This window comes from Cebidichthys violaceus, unplaced genomic scaffold (assembly GCF_023349555.1).
Source record: "Cebidichthys violaceus isolate CVI_PGR_0920_01 unplaced genomic scaffold, fCebVio1.0.p SCAF_78, whole genome shotgun sequence".
NCBI classification, from domain to species: domain Eukaryota; kingdom Metazoa; phylum Chordata; class Actinopteri; order Perciformes; family Stichaeidae; genus Cebidichthys; species Cebidichthys violaceus.
In genome coordinates, this window is record NW_027176962.1 from 910776 (window position 1) to 937021 (window position 26246).

The following is a 26246-nucleotide window of genomic DNA, read 5'->3' on the forward strand; positions in this document are numbered from 1 at the left end:
GGTTAGCTTGTTATGTAGCCTTCTAGCCGTAGAGGGTGTGCTGTCTGCTGGGTTTTGTAACAGCCTAATGTGACACTGGACAACACACTTCACGTGCCCAACGGTGTTGTCGCTTATTTATTAATAATAACAAAATAACGTTATGTTTATGCTTTGAGCGCTGATGACGTGGGCATGCTAACATTAGCTGAGTAGCTACCTAGCTAGCTAACTTAGTGACAAGTGCTCCTCCAAAAGGCGTATTGCATCCAAAGCTGGACTTACAGGCACATCCAGGTGAAGGACGCTTTAATGGGTTCCGTCAGAGTCATGGCGTCGACCGGGTTACTGGGTTTGCTCAACGCGAAAGTAGCAGACTCGACCAAAACATTAGCCAGGGCATGCTGGAGCGTGTGCCTCAGGAGACATATAGGCAGTTCACCTTCAAGACGCCATGGCTGTATGTCAGCTTGGGTCATTGATCAGTACGGTACTAATGGAGTGTTGAAGTACACAGAAGAAGTCCCCGTCCCCACTGTCACTTCTCCCAGTGAGGTGATGATTAAAGTCCACGCGGCTAGTCTCAACCCTCTTGATACATCTATGAGGGGTAAGTGTTGGACTCATCAAAGGCACCGTGCACAAAAAATAATAATGACATAATCGGTGATTTGTTGTTCTTTTAATATGACCTGCGTGCTTTGTCATTTCCTAGGTGGTTATGGAGCTAAATTGCTTAAATTAAGAAGGGATCCCATGTCTGTGATGGACAGCGAGAGTGAGTTTCCTCTGATTCTGGGTCGTGATGTGTCCGGTGTGGTGGTGGACTGTGGGTCTGAGGTCACCCATGTTGTTCCAGGAGATGAGGTATGAGCTGCACTGCACACCTGTCTTTTAATAACTTAAATCATAATTTGATTTAGTTTTTATAATAGTTCCCCCCCCCATGACAGACACACATAACATGGAAGACAGTAGGACAATAGGACATGCTGTCACACGGACAAGACAAACCAATGGAAAGAGGGTTACGGCGTTAAGTTATGATATGCATGTGTTTCTTATTTAATACATAATGTGACCATAGGAACACATGCATGCATTGTAATCCTGCATCAACACATGCTTTGCTCCAACAGATAAGAGGGTTAAGACACAGGAGTGAAGATGATGAGTCCAACACTGACCGTGTCATATTACAGAGGGAGGAGGGCATAACTTAGCAATGTTGTAATTAACTAGATCGTCATGAAAATCAATTGAGAAACCATTTACTGACAAGATAACCAGACATTAATGTATATATGTGTGGTTCATCCAGCAAATTGAATAATCAAGAAATCAAGTTCTTCATCATCTTGAAGCAAAAAGTCATAAAAGCATTTATCTAACATTGTCATAAAACTGTCCGGCTCATCGATTTGCAAATCTGTCCATGTTCCAGACCTGAGGTCCCGCCATCCTCGGGCCGGATGATCAACAGCGTTTTGTTTGTATTATATATTATTATATATACTGTATATATTGTATATTTTTAAGGTGTCACAAGCCAAAAAGGTTAGGTACCACTGATCTATCACACCCAACGATATTAGCAGCAAAATAAATGGCTACTGCAGTAAAAAAAAGTCTTTTAAAAAAACATATACTGTCATCATATTGCCGACCCTTAATGCCTGCAACTTCGTAAGTCAAGTCCTGCGGAGACATTTTCTTGGAATAAAGATTAAACTCTTTCTGCTTTACTACTTTCTACTGTGCCGCCGCCCACATTTACACATCACTGCCTTCCCGCAGATCCAAATGTGATTATGCAAATGATCAACTTAACGTGACTGAGATTAAATAATAGAACAATACGCTGTTAAAACAAATCCACACGCAGTATTCTAGTAATCTTGTTCCATCAGTTTAAAAAATATCTTTGGAGAAGGCATGGCGAGGGGAGATCCGCTGACTAAGCGCTTCATAGCCGATTTGATCCGGTTAAAATAAAAAAAGAGTAAGCGGTTAAATTGAGTCGTGTTCAGCTTCTTAAATGCCGTTTCTCTGTTCCAGGTGTGGGCAGCTGTTCCCCCATGGAAACAAGGCAGTCTGGCAGAATATGTGACCCTAACGGAGTACGAGGTGAGCCGCAGAGCTAGCAGAGTCAGGAGCTTTTGAGTTTTTCATCATCAATCGAATGATTAAATCGACTCTTCCTTGTCGGTATGTTGTCAAACAAATGGGAAGAGTTGATTAAGAGCTCTTGTATGAATAGTAAAAGATGTCGAACGGAAGTGTGGAAGAAGTGCACCTCAGTTATGTAATCAGGATTTAGTCGGTTTTGGTTGCAGGAGACACAAATGACTTCTTTTATTTCATTCAGCTTGGCTGCCTTCACAGTAGATCTGATGACTAGACTGAGCTTTTTAAATTAATAAAAAAAAAAATAAATAAAAAAAAAAGAAATGTTATGTTTGATTTATTTCTAACTCTTGGCTGTTTTTGCAGGTTTCCCGTAAGCCAAAATTATTGAGTCACGCAGAGGCGGCGTCAATCCCCTATGTGGCCAACACGGCTCTGTCTGCGCTTGTCAATGCAGGTGGTCTTTGCGGAGACAGCTCTTCAGATAAAAGGCAAGCACCTGCCTGATCCTGGGTACTGTCACCTCGTGTTGAACCTCTCTGAAGAAAAGAAGAAGTCTCTGAGAACTATTACAAAAAGCACACCAGACGTTGAATGAACTATTTAAGATCTTGGGAGTTTTTTTTTTTGTTGTTTTTTAATATGCTCTTTGTCTGTTAAATCTGTCCAGTCATGCAGAGCTATACTTCTGATAAGACACATTTTTTCTTTTCACGTTTGTTTCTTCGGTGGGTCTGGTCTTCTGTTTCATTCTAATTGGCATCAAAAGGGTTCCAGGTCCTGCCTCTTAACCCACAGACTGTGGAAATCTAACCTGATGTTTAATGTAATGGAACCTTCACTCCCCGGCCGGATATAATAGCTTCCAATCCTGCAAATCCCCCTTTTTTTATTTTTTTTTTGACCTCCAGCTTTCCACTGCTTGAAAGTAGCTTTAAATGAGTCACATGGTAATTGAATGACCCTCTGGTCTTCTTCCTCCTAGAGTCTTGATCACTGGAGGATCGGGAGGCGTTGGAACATTTTCTATTCAGGTAAGTGTAGTCCTGTTTGACTGCTTTTTAAACTCTGTATCAGCGTAAGGCCACCTGCTGTGTCGTGTGTGTGTGTGTGTGTGTGTGTGTGTGTGTGTGTGTGTACATTTCTGTTTTCTTCTATCTGTGTGCCGCCAGTTACTGAAGGCCTGGGGAGCCCACGTAACGGTTACCTGCTCACAGAACGCCGAAGGCCTCGTTAGAGGGCTGGGGGCCGATGAGGCGGTGGACTACGCAGCAGGAGATTCGCTTGAACAGCTAGAGATGATGGAAAAGTACGTGTTGCTGTGAATTCAATTTTTTATTTATTTATTAATGTAACCAGAATATGAAATCCCGCAGCGCATTATGTGGCGACATTGTATTGTTTGTAATGCTCTTTACTTGCTCCACGTTTACTACTGAAGCATCATCACAGGCAGTACCGGTTCAGTAAAGGTGCTAATGAAAAGAGAATTGTGTGCACTCCCCCCCCCCCCCCTTCCTTCCTTCCTTTTTAAACACCCCTTAAATGTGGTAAACATCTTCCCGTCATCACGGCGCAACAGCTCCGTGACTGGCTTTGTAGTTTCCATGGAAACCAGGGCTCAAGGCCTCGGTGGATGTGGACTCACCCCCTCTTCCCCTCCCCGAAACCAAGTTGGTAAAAGCCTGGCTTTTGCTCGACACTCTTTAAATCGGGGCTTCGGCAGTAAAGAGGACGCTGACCTACGGCGGGGAAACGCGCGGCGCTCTTAGAACCACGAACCCGTGATGAAGTCCTCGCCTGTTTTTCTGTGTTTTTTTTTTTTTTTTTAAACCTTTCTCCGCCAGGGCGCCTCTGAAGTTTGACGGTCTGTGTTTGCGCCGACAGGTTTGACGTGATTTTGGACAACGTGGGCGGGGAAACGGAGCGGTGGGCGATGGGCCTGCTGAAGCCCTGGTCCGGGGCGAAGTACGTCACACTGGTGACGCCGTTGCTCCTCAACACCGACTCCTTGGGCCTGCTGGACGGGATGCTTCGAGCTGGATTCTCCCTGCACAGCAAGGCCGTACAGGTGAAATGATTTAGCATTTTATTTCTATTCAGTTGATCAGATGAATCGACGTTCAGTTGAAATGGGGAAGGAACAATCGTGTCATAACTTGACTTGGCTTCAATGCATATTCTCTCTGCGTAAAGGTTCACGCTTGAGCTGTAGAAATACACCCTGCGGGGTTTTAATTCATCCGACTGTGTGCAGGAGGTGAAAAGGGAGTTTTGAGTCCCCTGCATGGGTGTAAGCCCTGTGTTATTGCATGTAGCTCCTTATCCCTCCAGCTGCTCTGTTGGTGGAGTGCATGCATAACGAGGGCAGTGGGTGAAGAGGGCCAGGACGGGGTGGAGCTGCTCAAGGGAGTTCTGGGCGTCGGTGGCGGCACGGCTGGCAGTGCTGGAGTCGTGTGGATGGGACTGTGAGTGTGTGTGTGTGTGTGTGTGTGTGTGTGTGTGGGCGTTGTAGATGCGATGTGTGTGCATGCATGTGTTTGCTGCTGAACCAGCAGTATTTGGGTGTTTGTGCAGATTGTAGCTGGCTATCTCTCCCCCCCCCCCCCCCCCCCCCCCCCCCCCCACCTAACAAATACCAGTGTTTGTGTGTTTCTTGCCAAGCCTCCGGGCCTCTTTTGTCCACGGTTCGCAGCCAGCTGGTCAGTTTGGCCAAGCTGAGCCACATCAGTCACACCCTCATCGCCCAGCTCTGGACAGCGCGTCCTTTCTCATCTGGATAGATCGCAGCACGACTGAGCCCTCTAGTGTTCAACTTCTTTGTCAGTTCTTCTTGTATTTTGCCGAATCTGTTGTTTTCTTTTTCTTTTCTTTCTCCAAAAAAAAACAAAACAAAAAAAAAGCAGGAATATATTTACCAAAGGCTGAAGAGGTGCGGCAAAGTCACGCCTCAATAATATACTGTGATCAAATATCTAGGATTAGTACATTTCATTTTTTCTGTTCTTATGTGGGTTGAGATACTTCCTGGTTCACCTTTTTATTGAGGAAGTGTGTTCTTCCTCTTTTCATGGATGGATGCCATGTCTAGCAGAACAGTTACCGTAAAAGATAATTGTAGAGTAATGTAATGATAATCCATGCTGCTATTTCTCACTCTCGGCATGTTATACGAGTTAATGTGGACGTCCACGCAAATATGTCCATATTTGGACCTTTTTTTTGTTTGTGGACTCAATATGTTCGCACCCAGATATAACCACTCTGTGTTCTACCCAGTGAGGCGCATGCCTGCCTGACCTCTCATTGTTTGCCTCTTTTAGAACATCATATCAAGTGGAGTCTTCTATCGCTGGGGATTTTATGCGCCGGATGGGCCCGCCCTGGACGAGGTCAGCAAGCTGGTGGATGCAGGGAAGGTACTGTACGGCCTCATTACTGATGTCATGCACGCGGGCCATGCTTGTCATTCAGAACAACTTCTGCTGACAGAACGGGGGAGATGTAAATCCTCTCATTCCAACGCCAATCGCAGCCCGACGGTGGAATTCATGCAGGGGATGGAGATCGTACGGCATATTAAATATGAGCATACCGGGGATTCCATGCGTGCCTGTATTCGAGGCCCCCCCCCCCCCCCCCCCTTCCCCTGGGCTTTGTTAAAGAGCGAGCGTCGCTGTTCCCGCTGTACACGGCTGGCTTCTGGGCGATTTGAGTCGGGCGCCAGGAGACGGTGAATGGGGTTTTTAAACAGTGCTGAGCAGCCATTCGTAAAAAAGCATGTGGGACCTCTGTCCCTTTGTCCCGGGGCTTACGGCGAGCGGCACACTCAGACCAGTGGCGGGAAGCTATGGGCGCACACACACACTCACACACACACACACACACACACACACACACACACACCCTCTCTGTCTGCAGGTCCTATTCTCAGTCAGAAGTGTGGATGGTTTCCAGCGTGACGCAACCGCGCTCCCCCCATTCATTGTTAACGACCAGAGATGCTGACCAGAATAACAAGCCTTTTTTTGCTGCCCGTGTTGTGGGACTAGCAGAGGATTGTCCAGCCTCATCACATTCCTCATCCCGCCCCCCACACACACACACACACACACACACACTTTCACATTCACAGCTATGAAAGCAGAGATGATGTAGCAGTAGGAGCTCGTGGATATTTGCTTGTCTCAATTGATTCAGTGGAAAACATCTATAGTGTGCACCTTTTTTTTTTTTTTATAGATCTGGGTCCAGTAGTATTTGAGATAGAAGAGCTATTCATTTTTGTCTCACTGCATGGAGTTTATCCCATCAAGCACAACACAAGAAAGCATATGTTGTCACAGAAAAATGGAATTGACTCGATCGTCAAACTGTCTACTGTCTTATAAAGCAGCCCACTCATCCATTTCCCCTGCCCATTTAAACAAAAGCTGAATACTATTCGTCCCACGGCTGATATGCTGAGGGTTTAAATATGATCTCTTAATTGTTTCCTGACTTTGCTTCCCGATTGATTTTTCTTTTTTTTTTTAAGCTCATATTCATGATCATTTTTCCTGCTGGTTCACTGCAGATCCTGCCCGTAGTGGAGGCCCTGTTTCCATTTACCCAGGTGCCCCAGGCTTTTCAGAAGTTGGAGAACGGCCACGCCAGAGGGAAGACGGTAGTCAGGGTGGCCGACGAGGACGACGGACGGGCTGAGGAGTTGTCGCAGAACTCGGAGTCCGAGCAAGAAGTGCGAGAAACGGCCAAGCGCAACTAGAGACGGTAAAGCAGAGCGCCGAATGAATTGAGCCGCGATTCCTCTCACCTTTTATTTTTTTCTTCAAAAGGCTACTCTTGACAGCAGCAGACTGTTAACCAAAGAGAGCAGAGGTGCTGCTGTTGCGCAGCAGACTACAAGCCTGACCCGAGCGTGCCGACTATTGCTGCTGTTTAAGCTTATTCCTTCCAGTGCTGTCCTGACGTTTTTCACCAGGTGTTTGAGTTGTGCAGCGTTCCTGTCATGGGGAAGTTGGACTTGTACTTGCTATTCAAGGTCCAACACCCAGCTGGTGCAACCAGGCTTTCGGTAGCTTTCCGAGTGCTGCAATCTACCCACTAAGGAGTCGCATAATGAACCCGGAGAGCGAGTCGAGGCCGATCCTCTCCAGATGGAATGGGTTCTTTCTTGGCCCGTGCTACACCCTTCCACCAAGTTTCATAAAATCATAAATCGGGGCCAGTTGTTTTTCTATAATCCTGCTGACAGACGGACAGAACCAAACCGAAAAACACGGTGGAGGAAGCATTAAGTCTGTACCTTGTTGTAAACCACATGTGTTGAACACGTTTATTGACAAAAATACATTTATTATTCTGAAAACAAAAGAGTTGTGTGCTGTGTCATTTGGATTAAACAAGGAGTCATGAGAAATTGGATGTTTCGTTCACTCACACCGCATGCAGCTTGACAATAAGGCTTTATATACACACGACGTTGCATGAAAATATGGAAACGTTTTAACACTGTTTGACATATTTATCAGACGAACAGAATGAATCGACGAAAAAGACGAAAGAAAATAAGCCTTAGGTTATATTAAACGTTAAGTGTAAAATATGTATATAGTATTTAAAGTTGAGACTCAGCTCTGGGTAGTAATACATGGTTATGGATTTATTCGTAGCTCTCCATGTTGGCCTTCTTATTAGACATGTTTGTAGTCCTCCTGCGGCAGAAGTCGAGCGTTTCCAACGATGTACCTCGCCCTTCAAGTTGTCTCGCGGCTGCATGACGGAGCCTCTGGTTGAGGTGTTCCTCTGATGATGCAACTACTCAGGATCCAGTCCAGCAGCTCGTACGTTTTCATATAATCTCCACATGCCACTGCTGTTGTAGTTTATGTGGTTCGAGTGTTTTTAGAATCACTTGGTTTTTGTCGTAGAGAGTTCCCCCTGAAACAAGAGACATTTGTTCTCATTAATTCTTTTTTTTTTTTTTAAATTCAAATTCGAGTTCATGTTCCATCATATTATATGGTAATGTTAACGATATTTAGTTTTTTCATACATGTCATGTAAAATATTATGAGTAATATCCACAGCTCTATGCATCTTAGTGCAGAGGAGGATCGTTTGTACATGATTTAGTCCACAAGGTGTCAGTAATTGACAGTAATGCGTTCAAAGACAGAAACACCCAGTTTTCAATTTAAGTGGAACGCCAATAAACAGACAGATTTAATTGGAGGTGACTATTGTTGGTCATACAGGCTTGGTGTGAACATGAGCTATAAACTAATGTACAGAAGTTGCATCCGAAGTAACACTAGTAGTCTAATGAGGAATGCATCATGTAAAAAAAAAAAAAAGATACATGTCATGCCACATATGGATGGACTCACCTTTGATGTCCAGGACCAGATCAGAGGTGGAGGTGTAGCAGATAACTCCCTCAGGGGTGAAGCTCCAGAGGTGGTCTTGGTTGTCCGGCTCTGGGGAGAGACCGATGCGGCTTCCTGACATCGTCACGCTACCACTGGGACTCAGGCAGCACTCCTCCAGCAGCTGGAGACACAGAGAGAGGCGTTCACTGACAATGTATGAATAGTCTATTATACTGTCGATTGTTTAAGCGCGTCACCTCACACAGGCATAGACTGTTTTTACCGGTGCAATGGACCAGTGTTTCCTATGATTATGGGAGTTCGTGCTTCTTTTGTTTGAACCTCAGCAATAGAAAATTGACTGAGGTTATGGCGCAGCACCCGGGTCAGCATCGAGTCGTGTCCTTTGCTTTGGACCTGATCTTAATTCTTAATTATTCAGATTAGATTTCATGGAATTCATTTTGACATGATTAAAATTGTCCGGACCGCAGCACTGCTTGCGTCCGTCGATCACCTCTGCTTTATTCAAGGCTCGACTTACTCACGGACACTAATCACAGGTCCGATTTTGTGGTAGTATAACGATGGCACCGGTACCTTGCAGTGGAGATGTCCGTTCTGGTAGAACCAGATCTGTTCGAATCCGTCGGTCTCCTCTGTTTCTTGGACCCGCAGCAGCTTGATCTCATCCAGGTCGCCGGTCACCGACATCATGAGCCCCGTCTGTCTGTTCCTTAAGCGGAAGTGCACTCGCTTCTGCTCAGAAAACACACAAGACCAGTCACATACACAACAGGGTCCATCATTCCTGAACAAGACATACAAAATATGTCAAAAGTAATACATCATTTTCTCCACCAAACTCAATAGTTACAATGTCAGCTGCTGCAAAAGTCTGAACTGTAACAATGACACAATTAACAACACTAAGTAGGCTGCTGAGGCTTACAGCGGGTGCTCTGCAGCTCTAATTAATGACATTTGTATTTTTCTGGTGGCGTACAGATTTTCCTAATGCATGACACTGAAAGCCCCGGGCCTATTGTGGAGAGAGAGGATATACCTGGATAAGAGGGCGAAGGGATCCGATTTTTTGCCAGCTGCTGAACTTGCGCCAGTCGGGCACTTCACCAGGTTTCAGCAAAATCTGAGGACCCCGATAGTTGATTCCCTCGTATAAAACCCACCTAGTGACGAAGAAAGACAAAGAACACGGTCAAGCTATACGTATATCTTATATGTTCCTTTCTTTCATTAGACTTCCTCCTTCTGTGGATGTTGGTTCATGTAACATCTAAAATATAAAAAAAATGCTCTGATCTTATAAACCCAGGCTGTCTCACTTGTGATGCTGGTATGAACAAAGTCTCCTTTGACCCATCTTTGAGTCCTCGTCTCTCCCAGGCAGCACTGTGCCAAAGGTAATCTTCTAAAATGTGCCTCAGCTTCACAGCCGTCCAATTTTTTCTGTGACACTAAATGCTGCTTTTAACTCGGATCTCAATGGCCCCTGTTGTTTGGCTGAGTGCCCGTCTCTCTCTCTCTCTCTCTCTCTCTCTCTCTCTCTCTCTCTCTCTCTGCAGTAGGAATGTGCCACTACAGAGACAGTTCTGGCTCACTGTGAGCCCTTTATTTCCTCAGCATCGGTTCACGCCGAGAGTCTGAATCTCGCACATCAGCAGCAGATTTCCACCATCACTCCCATCTGTCAGTACTGCCACACATAAGATGTGCTGATGCTGCACTCTGTGAAACATCATGTCCGAGGCCAAAACTGCTACCGATAACTCCAGGAGGCCGTCTTCACTACCTGGATATCAGACCTGGGGAGCAGTAAATACTCTTCTTGCAAATGCAAAGGTAACCACTGTCAATTATAAAGACCAAGACATTTATTTCAACAGAAAAAACTCAGACGTTGCTTCTTTTATGATGTCCAAATCCTTCATCTCTAAATATGAATTTGTTGAGTTATTGTTGCAGTAGTGGCACACTAAATGGGTGTGGTCTGCCACACGCAACGGACTGAGTTTAAAAATATTTGACGCTTTGACTTGGTAGTTGATAACTTTTTAATTCTGAAGACATTAAAAAGAGATTAAAAAACAACGGGGACGTGGAATAGGAGAATCAACAGGGGGGCCCTGAAGGATGGATGAGTGAAAAATGAAGGATATTAATCTGTTTTACATTTTCCTAATGGAGAAAATGGCTTTCACAGCACAGTTCATTCCCCAGTAAAAACAAACAAACACACACACACACACACACACACACACACACACACACACACACACACACACACACACACACACACACACACACACACCATGCATTAACTTGTCAAATTCGCACCGAGAGGAGAACTTGGTAACGGCTGAGTAGCTGCTTTCTATTCACACAGAACGAGTTCCCACACAGCATTTGTAATGTACTCACATGCCTCCTTCCACGAGCACAGATTGGACTCTGCTGCAGCCTCCAGCCAGCTGAAGGTTGACCGATCCGTCTGTCAGTACCACCCTCTTACCCCGCAGACCACACCGCTCGAACAGAGTGATGGACGGCAGTGAAAACTCCTGCCGAGTGAGAGGTAGAGGGGTAGAGAGGGGTAGAGGGGTAGAGAGGGGTAGAGAGGTAGAGAGAGGTAGAGAGAGGTAGAGAGAGGTAGAGAGGGGTAGAGAGAGGTAGAGAGAGGTAGAGGGGTAGAGAGGGGTAGAGAGGTAGAGAGAGGTAGAGAGAGGTAGAGAGGGGTAGAGAGAGGTAGAGAGAGGTAGAGGGGTAGAGAGGGGTAGAGAGAGGTAGAGAGAGGTAGAGAGGGGTAGAGAGAGGTAGAGAGGGGTAGAGAGAGGTAGAGAGAGGTAGAGAGAGGTAGAGAGAGGTAGAGAGGGGTAGAGAGAGGTAGAGAGAGGTAGAGGGGTAGAGAGGGGTAGAGAGAGGTAGAGAGAGGTAGAGAGGGGTAGAGAGGGGTAGAGAGAGGTAGAGAGAGGTAGAGAGGGGTAGAGAGGGGTAGAGAGAGGTAGAGAGGGGTAGAGAGAGGTAGAGAGGGGTAGAGAGAGGTAGAGAGAGGTAGAGAGGGGTAGAGAGAGGTAGAGGGGTAGAGAGGGGTAGAGAGGGGTAGAGAGAGGTAGAGAGAGGTAGAGAATACATTAAGGAATGGAGTGGGCAGAGGGCTGCAGGTAATGCAGGTTGACATTAAAGGGATTCCTGAGGTTTCCCTGGAGACGGGCCACTCTCACACTTTTCTGCTCCCTGTTAACTATAACAGATATGTTGTCCTCTAAAGAGACAACTATAGTAATTACAAAGTAGAAAGTAAACTTACAAAGCCAACAGTCTGTAGCGACAGGATGGAGGATCTTGCATTGACACAGCCCATTGCTCTCAGGTCTGGGTAGCTCCCCACTTCTAACACATACATCCTGCCAGTGAAGTCCGGGCCCTCAAATGCCAGCCAGCTGAAAGCAATTTTACATAAACACACACACACACACACACACACACACACACACACACACACACACACACACACACACACACACACACACATAAATCCCGATTAATGAGGGAATACAATCAACACAATGAATATTATGGTCAGTTATTCATGCTTATAAGGATAAACAGACCACACATAAGTGCAGTAAGTGGAGCAGTTACAGGCAGTGGAAGACCTCGAGTCCCAGAGATACTTTTGTAATATGAGCAATACAATTGAACATGCCAGAAAAATAATAATATGCAGCCTCAATTGTATCAGATCACCCTTGGGAAATCTCAAACGGCCTATTCCTGCTTTTGCAGGACGGCGCAAAGACTTTCAAGTACATACGATTCAATTTACATCATAACTCAAAAATAACCGCGGCGTGATATTTTGTCTTAATAGACGTGCAGCGTCGCTCACCTTCCAGCCAGAACCTTGCATGAGGCCACAGAGACGCCGTCCTGCAGGGAGGCCACGCTGTCCTCCAGAGGGACAACAGAGCCTTGAAAACCTGGTTCAGAGAAAACCTGCACCTGGAGCACACACACACACACACACACACACACACACACACACACACACACACACACACACACACACACACACAGTGAGACAATAAGCCTGAGTCATCCACTCTGAGCCTCTCACACACATCATGTAAGACCAACGCTATCTCAGCCAGATGAGATGTGTTATTTACCTTAAACTTGGCTGCGTTCTCAAAATCGTCCTGAAATGAAACAAAAGCTTAATGAGGGTCATTTACATCGATGGAATCACACACTGAAAGTGACTAATGTGCAGAGGTGGGTAAGACAATAACAAAAAAAAATTACCATTACTTCTTTGCTTATATAATTTAAGCTAATTTATATACTGTATTATTGGCCTTTTACATGAAATCGAAGTCTGTTTGTCATCATCTGGTTTGAAATTGAAGTAGCTTCACGATGACTCACCATTGTGATTTAGTATGTTTTCACTTTTAAGTCTTATGACAAGTATTTTCCCCTGCACAATTCTGGCTTTGCACATGACTCATGCTTGCAAAAATACTAATGTACTTCATAAAGGGTTGTCTGTCCTCTAACGGACTCCTGCTCTCTCCCTCGCAATCGCTTTTGATTTAGTCACAAGCACGAGTTTTGTGACTGGTCACATGCGATGAAAGCACTTAGCCACAGTGGGACGGACAGGGGAAGTGAGAATATAGCAAGCAAAGAATTGCACAATTATGAATTATAGAATGCTAAAACTACATCTATTTGTGAACACACCAGCTGCTGCAGTGAACATAGAACATCACAGTACGATCTGTCTAATAACCGGAGCAAAACATCAAGATTTCATAACTTTGTCTGCGTCATTGCTCTTACCAACACAACAGGCATTGCTGAGGCAACTCTGGGCTGCGGCGCCCCCCAGTCCTCTGGGCTTCCATACAGGCCTTTCTCCAGAAGGTAGCACTCGCCACAAAAGCCCGGCTCCTCAAACACGACCCAGCTGAGAGAGAAAACAGAAGGACGGGGCGCATGGTTACCCTTTTCTTTTTCTTTTGCGCTGACATTTCAGTATTGTGATTTCTCCTTTCTCACATATTCTGAATTCGTAGAGAAACACAGTCTTGCTGACAATGAAAACCACAAGAATTCAAGTGTTGTTGTTTTTTTTCCATTTATCATGTATGTCAACAATTCTTGGTCGAATTCCAAGTTGATAATGAACCTCCCACATGATAGTATCTCCGCAGCTATGTGCTGTGTGTACTCTTTTTGGCAAATTGGGCATGTCTGGGGTAGCTGTGTGTTGTTGTTGTTGTGGGAACAGGGGGCTGCGTCTGTCTACATTTTTGGGCTTGTGTGTGTGCCCCACCACACTCCAAACAAGCCCCTGCTAAAATAACACACTGAGCCAATCAGAGGGACGGCAGCGCGACATTGGGGCGAGGCTGCGCAATCTTAATAACAGTCTAGCAGCACGGCAAGAATAACCCTTCAACGCTGCGAGAGTCCTGCCTCCTAAAGAAGGGCGAAACGTTTGTTTACCGTTTTGTTAGCCTCTCCCTTGGGTGGCAACGATCCGCATGTTCTGCATTTCATTATTCTGATTTGAGGAATGATTCATTCTGATTTACTTCTGGCTTTGTTTACTTCTGCATTTTCAGCTGATCATAGCATAAATACACAGAAAAGGGAACACAGCCACTAATTGGACCTTCTACTTTTTAAACAGTGTGTACTATAATAATACAGAAACAAATAAATATATATTCCCCACTGAGAAAAGGGTGTAAAGCAGCACGCTCCAAAACTGATTCATCTTGACAGGAAGTAAGGTGTGGCAGACTAAACATTAGTGAGCAAGGTAATCTGTCTCGACCTGTCAACATGGGCGCGGCGGCCTCAACCGCTACGTCAAGAATGGCCATAAAGAACTCAGTGGGACTATAGCCTGAAGTTAAAACGCAGGAATGCTTCTGCGCCGCTGGACTGTAAGGAAGACATATTTGACGCAGTTCGCTTTAGCAGGATAAACAATAGTCCTCCCAAATTCTCCAACCTTGTAGTTCCCACTACTGCTCACACGGCGGTGAGAGTTACAGGGAGAAAGGATAATTGTTGTCACTTACACGCCACCGATGACATCAATTGACTGCGTCTTCATGCCGTAGCCCGTGCCGGCCATGTCAATAACAGGCACCGTGAGGTCAATGTTGACTCCCAGCTCGCCGAAATCTTTGTCGCTAAACATTTTGAGGTGTGGCGACATAAAATCCTGTAGAATAAAAGCACCTGATGAGCGTCCCACCGAGAAGATACATGGTAAATAAGCATAGTCAAAGTCAATATATGTGTGTTTCTTAACCTTTTTTTGGTAATGTCTGCTTAGGAAGTATAAATTAGCAACAACATAAGTCAAGTCAAACATTCAAAATAACATTATTAAGAGCATGCACTGCACGTTTCTTCTTGCTAATGACACATTCAGGATAAATAACGCCCAAACTAATTGAGCTCTCAGTTTTGCAGTCTGAATAAATCGAAATAACCTGGATCTATCTTGACAGCCTTGCCAGTGTGAAAGGGAGTTTCTTTGTTTTGCCCACATGAATCACATTCATTTAACTCAATTCATTATTGGGAGACGCAAAAAGTCAGCAGTGCCAGCTGCTGATAATGTGAAGTTCATACCGTTACCACAGCTTCATGAAAAACAAACTTAATTGCCTTGCATTATATTTACATTCGTTTGTTTTCATGAATCAATTCTCCAATAAAAAACTTTCATTCAGTTGGTATTTAATAGAGGTCTCCCTGCTTGCTTTCCTTGTCAATAGTGTGAGTTTATGTGGAAAGCTTTTACATGGATTTTCCATTCTGACCAGAAGGAACTTTCTGAATCCTTTCCATTTTTTTTAATTAAATCTGGAAAGGTTTAATTTTGGTCACTCAAAGGTGTCGAGTGAGCTAGCCCAGTATGGTACTCACAGCCAGGATCGGTCGCAGAGACCGGAGCTGGTGTGAGCCCCCCCAGTCGCTGCAGTCCAGGTACTCCCCTTCCTCCAGGATGTACTGCTGGCCCTCGAACCCGGGCTCGCTGTAGCCCAGCCAGCTGGAAGGAAAGAAGTGCGCCCACGTCGCTGGTTAGAGCTGTATTTGTGGATTCGTTACTGCATCACCTAACCTCATAATCGCCTTCTGGCGGCAAAGATAGTCCTGAATAAACTTTGCCACACGTCAAGATTACCGCTTAACTCGATCCTGTGTAAGCACGGATGAACTTTGCGGAATACAACTCACAGTCCTCCAATGATCTTTAAAGAACCCACAGACTTCAGTTTTCTCAGGTCTAAGTTCGCTTCATCGGTGGCAGTGTCTCCTTCACTTTCACAAAGGCTGAAAACGTCACTGTCGATTTCCAAACAGGAACCCTCAAGGCCAGGCTTCTCATACGCCACGGCCTGAAAGAGAGAAAGAACAAGGCTCACATTAAACTTCACTCGAATAGATACTATGTAGCTCTTTCTTTATTTTTGTTCAAATGCATTTAATTGAGTTCTTTTGTACGACATATGATCCAGGATAGCTGTTCGCATAATAAACCTAAGAGGTCTTCTCATAAAAATACATTGAATAGTGTTTTTCTTCTTGTCTTCTTGGTTCCGCATGACCACAAATGAGGTGAAAAACACATCCTTGGATCCTGTTTTTGTCTGTCCATTTGTGAGCATAATATTATGAAATGTTGCACTTCAGCTTCTGCTTGTTGAATGATAGTATTTAAGGTTGAGTCTAAAAAAAAAAAAAAAGGCTGTTTATCAATTCATTGACATCACATCTGTTTTTGTCTTAAATTAAGATGAAAACAAGCCTCACAGAAAAATGAAGAATTCAATGCAACACTGCCAACAGGCCTTTTATAAAATATGTTTTCTATTAATGCAATAAAAACACAGTGCTTTACAATTTGCAGATTTAAAATGACATTATATTAACATTAACAGTCTGGCTCTGTGTCCAGAGACTTTTTGGGGAGACTAACTATCATTATAATCTTTTAGTGACCTTTACTAGTTTATCGGTCTTGTTTTTATGTGACCTAGAGGTTTTGTTTTCTGGGTATTCCGTGTGTCATGGTTTTCCTTCCTCGTTTTTATTCATTTATGTTTAGTCTGCTTCCTGTTTTATTTTGTAGGTTCACTCCTCATGTGTCATGTTTTGTTTTACTTCCTGCTTTTTTCTTTTTTTTTTTGGGTCCTGTTTTAACCACACCTGTGCTCATTAGTACATTAAATCTTAGTACATTTAGTCTGTTCGTTCTCCCTGCTTCAGTGTCATCTCGTCATCTCTCCTTGTGTGATGAAGACCGGCCTGATTAATATAGTTATTTTCCCAGTGTTTTAGTGCACCTGGTTTGTTCCTGGTTCTTTGTTGCCTGCCTGTATTTGGACTGCGTCCCGTAAGTTAATTTTTCATCATTAAACCATGAACAACACCCGCTGCCTCCCACTGTGACAATTAAGCACGAACAGAACATGCAAGTGAAGTAAATTGCAGAAAGTATGTCAGTCCTACCTTGACTTCATTGGGGTTCTCCACTTTGAAACCACCCTAAAACAGAAACATCATCATCATCAACAACCTTTTTCTTCTGTAATTAAATGATATCTTGAACCGATGATGGCGCTAGATGAAAAGTCAGGGGACCTTCAAAGTTATGATAATTCATCCTGAGGGGGAACATGAATATGGGTAACGAATATGGCAGTCAACAGTTGTCAAGACATTTCATGATCATCGAGATTCATCCTCTGGACATCATAAATGTCTGTACCAAATTGTTTCTCAATCAGTCTGCTAAATGTTGAGATATTCCCCAGGAAAATGTATATTTTGACCTGCTGATGGAAAGTCAGGAGATCATCAGAACTCATTAGGATTCATTCTCTGAGAACCATGAATGTCGCTACAAACGTTCATTTGCAATCCATCCAACCATTTGTTGAGATATTTCAGTCGGAACCAAAGTGGTGGGCCGACCAGCAATGACACAGCATTTTAAACAAACGAATGTATTCCCATGCCCTGTCCTCTGCAGTGTACATGAGGTGTTGCACAGGAAAACAAACCATTTTAAGTGGTCGAAGAGATCCAACAAAGGGTGATGTGAAGCCCCAGGCGTCAGGAAAAGGGTACACTCCCGTCTCCAGAACAGCTATCAGGCCTTGGAACCCCGGGTCACTGTACACCAGCCACCTGAAGTACAGAGGGACACCCACGTTGCATGCTTGAGTATTAAGTCAAAAGGTCCCTCCACATTATGCCTTTTGGTTGTTTTAAAAGCATGGAGTGATGACCTTGCATGGCTTGTAGCTTTTATGAAAGACACAGTTGTTATGAAGAGAACAAACTCACTGTTTTTCAGCAGTTACAGGTATGACTAGCAATTTTGCTTGGTACATTAGGTGTTATTAGATCAGGGCAGCGTTTTAATTAGGTAAGTTATACTTATGTCAGACATGAGTCATCCAACTGCAGTAGGAAACAAAAGCTCTTATTCTTTAAGAATAAAATAGCTTGGGAGTGCCTCTGACTGAAAAGCTCAGTCAGTGCTGAGGAAGTGATTTTCAAGAACTGATGCCAACCTTATGGCGCTGAACGAGCCATAATACTGAAGCATAATTAGCCGGCATTTGACAGCGTTTAGTTTTGTTGAGATGAGGAGAAATGTTGAAACAATCTCCAAAATGTCAGGTTTCTACCAATCGACAAAAATAGCCGTGTGAAAAAAACCATCTAAGTGTCATCAACTTCCTCACGGACGGGGCACAAAATGTCCTCTCAGGTGGAAAAACATTCTCCCTTTTGCCAAATTCTACCCACACCTTTGTCTGTTTCCATCCAATTCGTCTCCACCTCTTCACTTTACAAGGGCTCCCACACCCAATCTCTCTATTCCCTAACATGCAACAGCAGGACAGACATTCCTGAAAAGTGAAACGAGTGAGAGTCAAAACCACAGAAAAATGTAAACCCTGAGCAACCCGTTAAAAAGATAGATTTACATTTCTGCCGGATCTGACTGCCAGTCATTAGTAATATAAACAACACTGCAGGCCACCGGGGTTTTCTCATCAGCTGCACTTTATGCTTTGCTGCTGCAAAACAATCACACTCGTTCTTTAGTGCCTTAATTTATCGCAGTTCAAGAAACATCTAATCTACGGATAACTCCCTGTCCGCCACTCTGATCCATCACAATAAATAGAAGAGTCTGCCGTAATATTGAGACTACGTCGGCTTGTTACCGTCTCACACACTTTACCAGGGGTCAATTGCAAAGATCTGAATGATTGTTTTGCTTTAACTGCCACACTTACACCCCAGAGTGCACTTGGATGGAAGCAGTGCTCAGTGGGATGCCAAACGAGCCCGTCTCTATGGTGTCATCGTGATAAGGTGTTACTCTGCCGAGGCCCTCTGTTTCAGTAAACAGATCAATGTGGGGGAGGCTGTAATCCTACAGAGAGGGGGAAACAAACACGGTAATTAACAGCAGTGGCCCATCGTTCTTAAATCATTCCTTTGCAATATTTAACCGAGGAGTCTGGGCTGAATATCAAAGCAATATCACACATTAGCTTTGTTTCAGAGGGCCATATAGGGTGACGGTGTTGTAGATATTGAAATGCTGAAGGCCCAATGGGGTGGAAGTATATATATATATATATATATATATATATATATATATATACATCCAATGCACTCACCCATACAGCAAGTCGAATTGAGCCAATGAGCATTGGTGGGTTGTTCTGTGGTTCTGTCTCTGGCCCTGGCTCTGCCCACATATTTGCCAATTCCATGCCTCCCTCCTCCAAGGCGATGGAGCGTCCCTGGAAGTCAGGCTTCTCGTAGATCACCCAGCTGTAGTGAAAGCAAAAATCAGATATATAGATCACATGTTGGAAAGAAAAAGGAAAGACCAGACTAATGTATGTGGTAAAAGTGTGCAAAGCAAAACATTTTCAAATACGCATATTTGCTTTCTTGCCATAAGTCGGATGAGAAGATGAACACCGCTCTCCTATCTATCTGTTCAATAAGTATAAGGCTACAGCCACAGTCACCACCACTACTTTAGCTTAGCATAAAGATGGGAAACAAGGGGGAAACAGCTAGCCTTGCTCTGTTCAAAGGTAAACAAACACCTTTGAAGCAGCATCTCTAAAGCTCACTAATTACCACGTTATACCCCGTTTGTGTGATGTGAGCAAAAACTGAAGTGTAAAAATGTAAATTCTTGGCCAGGCACAGTCATTTCCTGAGGTCTCTGGTGGTTGCCTGGCAACCACAACACATAAATCCCCTAAACTGAACCATGTCAATTTTACACTTTGATTTCTACACTGATTCAACTAACACAATATGTTTGGTTAATTAGTTACCTTTATAATATAATAATAAGGACTTAGTGCAAATATATAGCTATGCAAGAAATGATGTAATATATTCTAAATACATAATGTTTTACACAAAGTAAATGCATTCAACACATTGCCAGGCCGAAAGGATGTGCATAATGTTTTTTTGGGCGAGTAACACTGAATGTAAAAAGAAACTTTGTTTGTTTACAAGTAAACACCAAGGGCCCCTTTAAGTAAAATGAGAGCGGATATATAATTGCATGTTAGAACTCCCAATGTTGATATTCCATTAAAAGTAAATGACACATTGAGGGGCATTAACAGGCCACACCGGCATCCCAAAACCACTCAACACTAGTCGTGTATTTCAGTGCACTTTTTCTTTTCATCATCAAAAAGTTCCGGTTGAACGTAGCTACTTACCATCCTCTGACAACCTTCACAGATATGAGAGGCGAGAGCTGCAGCGAAGTAGCATCTGCAACATCCCTGTAAATGTCATGCGCCTGGCCACTGAACTGAGGTTTTTCAAACAACACCATCTGTGGAGACACGAAAGATAAAGTGTAAAAATGGCATCGCACGCTCGCTCCATCACATCAAATCGTGACTCACACAGCGCTGACAAAGACCTAATAGGATGGCACTTCCCTTCAATCCTTTTTTTTTTTTTACGCTACAGTATGTTATCCGAAAGCAAAAAAACCTGAACAGGCACACAGTTACTTAAACCCATCAAACATCTGTACACTCTGAGATCTTTCCATGCAGTGGTTTTTCTTTTCTTTAGTCATGACAGAGGATCCCTAGCACAGAGGTAGACTGAGTTAATGCAGTGCTACCAATGAAGTTCTACACTATTTGCACTGCGTTGGCAGCGCTGAACTCTAAGATTGTAATCACATCCAGCTGAGCATTTGCACGAGACTGTGTGTTTTTTTTGTTTTTTTAATACTTTGTTTACCCCCAAGAACACCATATGAAAAGCAGATGTTTTCACGGAACAGAGAGCTGTCTGTTCAGATTCCTCTCTCCATCTTGTTTCTATTGTACGTGGGCAAAGCAGTGCCTACTGTACCTTTCCAGGGCGCTTGTGAAATCCCTTGGCAGTTCTTATCTGGAATGCAAAAACACATCATTTTCAAGACCACAGGCCATTGCAAACATCAATAAAAAAAGGCAAGCAAAGCTCATCTGCATTTGTTTGAGCTGCAGCTCTGAGCCTGTTGAATGTGACGACCTTTCAGATTACTTCCAGGGACACGGTGGGTCCATGGAGACAGCTTTGAATTTGTATTCATGTACCACACTGGAAAGTGTACCCAGTAGGAAAAGGTGTTGCTTAGTACAGCATGCAAAATAAGCAAATTGTGAGTTTGGAAGCAAAAGAAAAACTGAAAAAAAAAGAGCAGCACCGACTAGAAAGCTTGTCGAATGAAGTCAGTAACAATTATTCAATGATCAATGATTAGTGATTAAAGTAGTTCCCTTTACAACTGTGAATATTTGCTGGGGAGGTTATATCAAGGCTGGATGGTAACGCTATGTTTTACAGATTTGTAATTTCAAAGTTTTCTGGAAAGAGCAATGTTATTTAGAATTTAATAATGGGTTCAATCGGTAAACTTCAAGTTATTTTAACTAATGATTTGTGTATGCATTTGAACATAGAAAAATGTGAAATTTTCCCACAGGCATACAAGCAATTCAACATATATGGGAAACACAAATTTAAAATCATAAATGATGATGCTATGGTCAAATAGTGAGTTTAATTGGAGCTATCCTTTCTTCAGAACACGTCCTAAGAAGTTATTTGGCAATAATTAGGAAATTATGTGAAATGTATAATAAAGCATAACCACAATAAACACTAGTTGCCGCCCTAAATCCTTTTTAGGGACTGGCAAGACAGAAGATCCACTGTTTTATGGATTGAGATGCTTCTGTACTAATGATGATACAAGAATGCAAAAAGAGTAAAAAAAATAAACCAAAATAGAATCGTGGAATTTTCCATTAAAAACTGTAGTGCAGCTCTAAGGGAAATGAAGGCCATAAAGAGTTTCTAACTCACCCCCCAGTGCAGCAAGCGGTCTAAAGATATGCAGATTTAATTTGTAATTTTGTAAAACTAAACTATTAAGAACCATTTAATAGTATGAATGCCGCACACTTACATCATTACTTAGTGTTGTCTGTGGCAGAGCCAGAGGCTGCTTAAGCTCAAGGAGTGTAGGATGTGTGACTGAAGGAATCTCAGGAAAACATGGAGGCACAGCTTCAGGAAGCACTCGACCTGCTTTCACAGCCAGGTCTGCTTCACCTCCAGAGGCTGAAGCTGTCATGTTTCCAATAACCTGATGCACAAACCAAAAACTATCAGGTGTGCGTGAAGGTTATTCTTGTGCTCCTCTACTAGAAAAAAAGTACTGCAAAGATGTGTTTTCTTTTTTAGAGACGTGCTAAAACAGAGCACTTGCTTCCATGAGTATGCTGTTATTTCTTTTCCTACAACTTGTGTTTGCAAGATGGACTATGTTGCCTGTGAAATCTCTGTTTTATGAGGACAACTTTAACATTCGTATCGTTTTTAGTTGGCGAAAATATGAGAAAAAAACTGACCTCCGTTCTGACTTGCTCCTGTCCTTGCATGCTGTGCTCTGGCTTTGCTGGTTCTCGGGGGAGGTACTTCTCCAAATAGTCCGGCAGCTTGATGTCGTTAAAGGAGGGAAGTGGAAGGCCTGAGTCACTGACCACAGCCTCTGCAGCCTGGGCTTCCTCTCTGTGGCTCAGGGCCAGCGTGTCTTTGAATGGATTCGTGGCAGTTGGGCTTGGAGGGGTTGGCGGGGATACAGATGGAGGGCTTAGCTGGGGTGCTTCACTGGGTGACACATCCCCAGAGTGGGTGCCCTCTGCCTGCGTTTGAACTCCACTCCTCTTCTCTCTGAAGATAGAGGAGGAGAGGCTGCTGAGGACACAGCTGCCCTCCAAGCGAGACTTCACCTTGATCTGGTCGTCTCTCTCTTCCTTGACATCCTCCTCATCTTTGACAGGGGTGTCGTCCCTGTGGCGAGACTGAGGGTCCAGTATACTGAGCAGCATGCTCCTGTCTGCCAAACTAGCCCTGGCAGGCTTCAGGCCGGGTTTTGTCTCCTTGTTCTGGTACATAGAAGCTAAGAGGCCCGGGCTTGTGTCTACACTGAACTGATCCTTCTTCCTCAAGCCAAACTTAAACTCCTCTGGGTCAAACGTCTTCTCGAAGCGCGCCTCTCTGATGGCAGGCATGGCAAATGGCGGCTGATGTGGCCGGAGTTGGTTGTGTTTACGTGGCGGGAGGGAGAACGGTGCGCAAAGCTTCTTGATTTTCTCAATGAAGTCATCATCATCTAGCTCAGTGTCCAGAAGATTGCTCTCACTTCCAGAAGAGCTCAGTTTGGGGGCCGATACTTTGAGCTTTCGTTTGGGAAAGTCCACATCCAGCCAGCTTGAAGGAGCATCTTGCCCTGTTTCGGAATCGTCTTTGCTTCGTCCGTGTGGAAAATGGAGCTTCTTCATGGTTGAACGCTGGGTTGTGTCTGGGATCGGCTTATTAGCATGTGGGGAAGTGGGTGCTTTTGGAGTTTGACTTGGTTTGTTCTTGACCGGTTCCTTTTTGATTGTTTGGAGTTGTGAATTTGGGGAAATATCACCATTAGCAACAAGTGAAAGTTCATTCATTGGTGAATGGAATGTTTTCTCAGCTGTCTTCTCCACCACATCAACTGTGGAGTTGGAAGCAGTGCCATCAGAAGGGCTCTGTGCTATTTTCTTTGCGCCCTTGGGTGGAGTGATATGACTTGTACTCTCTGTATTTTTTGATTCCTCACACTGTCGGGGTCTAGGACCTTTCGTTACATCTCCTGAGACTTCTGAGGGCACTGATTTGACAGTTGAACTTTTTACCCCATCTACCTGCTTTGCTACATCGCCGCTCAAAGATTTCGAGACAGACTTTTCACCAGATGATTCCTTCTCTGACATATTATCAGTCTGTGCAGTCACCAGTGCTGGAGTACCATCAGCGGCTTTTATAGTCACTTTCTCAGCTGCCGTAGTTGCTTTGGTAATTGACTTAGAGCTGGAGAACTGAGCATCATTAGCTCTGTTTGCACATGAGTCATCTGGTAAATTCTCTGTTTTTTCCACGGATACGGAATGAGGCTGTGGTTTTGCTGCTACCACCACTGGCTCTGTCTTTGTTCCAGGGCTTTCTGTAGACTTTGTTGGCAATTCAGAAGGCACAGTTGCTGCTTTTTCTCCTTTTGACGACCCTTTCGCAGTCTCGGTCACACTCGCAGCCTCATTAGTTTGGGTGACGGCACAAACGGCAGCTTTTTCTGGATGTGTAGTCTTTGTGTGTTTGACATCTTGTTTTTGAGCAGGCGTACTGTTACTTTCTGAGGACGGACAGGCTGGTTCTGGTTGCTTTGTTTCTGGTTTTGTTATGACTTTAGCCGGCTGCTTCTCATCTTTTCTTTCATCATTTTTTCTTTCATCATCCCTCGCGGTACTCCCCTTTGTCTCTGAGATACCTTGTCTGCTTTCTGAAACCTTGGCCTTTGTGGTGTTTTTATCTGAACGCAGGAGCTGCTTCGCTTTGTCTTTGTTTTTCTTCTCAGTCTGATTTGTTTTTTCGTCCTCCACCTTTTCCAATTTCCCCACATCTTTACTCTCAGCCGGATGTATTAGTTCTATTTCCTTGTTTGGGCGTTTCGGTGTTTGCCCTGTGTCTTTCTTATTTGGCTCGGTAGGTTCAGACTGCACTGACAATTCTTGAACTACTTTCCGCTGTTCAGCAGGTTGCTCTTGCTCCATCGAACCAGTCTTCTCAATAGGTTGTTCAACTGCCGGTGAGGGGGAGGAGGCTGCAGTTTCTCTGCTGTCCTTGGAGGCCTTTTCTCTGCTCTGTGTGAATAAGAGGCCATGTCCCCCTGCCTTTTTCTCCTTTTGGGGTAAAATAATGGGATCCTTGTCAACAGGCGTCTTAGTTCCACTGCTACAAGCAGCAGTATCGGGTTCATCTTTGCTGACAGATGATTCAGGCGTTCTCTCCTGTCTGTTCACCGGTTTGTCAATATTCTCCTTTTTAAAAGAATAATCCAACTGTTTCTTCTGGTTTCCTAACACCTCTGGCTCCTTCTTAAATGCTTTCTGTCTGGTATCTGTATTTCCTTGGTCTTTATCAGATGGTAATGAGACTTTCTCTGTGAGTAGTTTGGAGGCAGAAGCAGCCTCATCCACCTGTTGTTGTTTTATAGCAGTGAGCTCTGGCTTACTGATGGAGCGGTCCGGTTTGTTTTCACTATTTGGGCTGATGGGACTGGTTGGTTCCCTACCTTTTCTTCTTTTTGAGCGGGAGCCTGTTCTGCTAGGGACTTTGGACTGTGCGCTAATGCTATCGGTCAGTTCTGCAGAATCACCCGACCCTTTAGCTGGAACATTTGTTTCAACGCTGTTGGGTTTCGTACCCTGATCTGCTGTTTTCCAGGCCACTGTGTTGTCGGAGTCAGTTGGTTGTTCTTTAGGAATGGACGTCTTTACCCCTACAGTGGTGGTATCCTGTCCATCTGGTTTTAATGTGATCTCTGACTTTGCTTGCTGTATTTGCATTTCAGCATCCAGTTTATCCTGATTGTCTAGTTCTGATGACTTTGATGCAGCAACTACAACAGATGAGGTGGCTTTTTGAGACATTCCTGTCATGTCTGGCTTTTGAAGCAGCGCCGGCTTGTCCTTTGTTTCAGATGCCTCCGTGAAGTTCCTTGCTCGCACCTTGATCGTCATCGGCTTCTCCTCAACGAGTGATGCCGAGCTGGGCCTGGCTGTGCCGTGACGTTCAGCTGATCTCGACCTGTTTTCTGACGACTCTAAATCTGCTTTCAGCCTCTCCGTGACTTTCCTGACCGGAGAGACATCAGCGCTCCTCGGACTTTGGAAGGTCGTCTTGTTGACACCTGCTGCCGGCCGCTCAAAGAGGCTGATTTTATCCGCAATGCGGCCAACGACTGGCTTAGGCTCCTCATCAATCTTCTTCAGGTTGTGTATTCTGTGTATGATTAAGAGGTTACGGTTAGCTTCAAGCATACATTTTATATTTTTGCAAAATCTTAAACATTTAAAGTTGATTTTGACTAATGTTTTAAGCTTGCATAACTACCTAATTGTGCATCCAGTTGTCTGCCACAGACTAATGTTGCGACGTATTCATTTAAATTCAATTTTTCCATCTGGTCTATTCTTTACAGAAACAATCTTGAAGTACAGGGTTGTACTTTGTGTTATGACTCACACCATTGTTCAACTCACAGCA

The 26246-nt window shown here is 44.2% G+C and overlaps 2 protein-coding genes across 2 annotated transcripts in view; one reads left to right on the forward strand and one right to left on the reverse strand.

Moving 5' to 3' along the window:
• On the forward strand, positions 1-7479 carry LOC137892314 (reticulon-4-interacting protein 1 homolog, mitochondrial-like). The gene is made up of 9 exons (XM_068737354.1): positions 1-589; positions 695-846; positions 2038-2106; positions 2473-2597; positions 3092-3140; positions 3279-3415; positions 3994-4177; positions 5430-5525; positions 6683-7479. Exons 1-9 carry the CDS (start codon positions 292-294, stop codon positions 6869-6871), a joined length of 1299 nt encoding a protein of 432 aa, XP_068593455.1. The 5' UTR covers positions 1-291; the 3' UTR covers positions 6872-7479.
• LOC137892313 (beta/gamma crystallin domain-containing protein 1-like) overlaps positions 7413-26246 on the reverse strand; it is a 21113-nt gene continuing 2279 nt past the window's right edge. The window contains exons 4-23 of the mRNA XM_068737353.1: positions 22520-25982; positions 22075-22254; positions 20973-21011; positions 20318-20436; positions 19238-19394; positions 18848-18987; positions 17597-17723; positions 17043-17078; positions 15768-15928; positions 15456-15579; positions 14597-14742; positions 13344-13470; positions 12668-12697; positions 12388-12500; positions 11806-11938; positions 10920-11059; positions 9544-9667; positions 9078-9236; positions 8496-8658; positions 7413-8046 (exon numbers count right to left, since the gene is read on the reverse strand). Coding sequence (XP_068593454.1) covers positions 7958-8046; positions 8496-8658; positions 9078-9236; positions 9544-9667; positions 10920-11059; positions 11806-11938; positions 12388-12500; positions 12668-12697; positions 13344-13470; positions 14597-14742; positions 15456-15579; positions 15768-15928; positions 17043-17078; positions 17597-17723; positions 18848-18987; positions 19238-19394; positions 20318-20436; positions 20973-21011; positions 22075-22254; positions 22520-25982 — 5770 coding nt within the window. The 3' untranslated portion in view covers positions 7413-7957. The remainder of the gene's footprint in view (positions 8047-8495; positions 8659-9077; positions 9237-9543; positions 9668-10919; positions 11060-11805; positions 11939-12387; positions 12501-12667; positions 12698-13343; positions 13471-14596; positions 14743-15455; positions 15580-15767; positions 15929-17042; positions 17079-17596; positions 17724-18847; positions 18988-19237; positions 19395-20317; positions 20437-20972; positions 21012-22074; positions 22255-22519; positions 25983-26246) is intronic.

Excerpts from the sequence above, each read along its gene's own strand:
- LOC137892314 (XM_068737354.1), top strand. The coding sequence starts at position 292 with ATGGGTTCCGTCAGAGTCATGGCGTCGACCGGGTTACTGGGTTTGCTC. Across the intron at positions 3,416-3,993 it reads CAGCTAGAGATGATGGAAAA|GTTTGACGTGATTTTGGACA; the intron begins GTACGTGTTGCT and ends TTGCGCCGACAG. Across the intron at positions 5,526-6,682 it reads AGCTGGTGGATGCAGGGAAG|ATCCTGCCCGTAGTGGAGGC; the intron begins GTACTGTACGGC and ends GGTTCACTGCAG.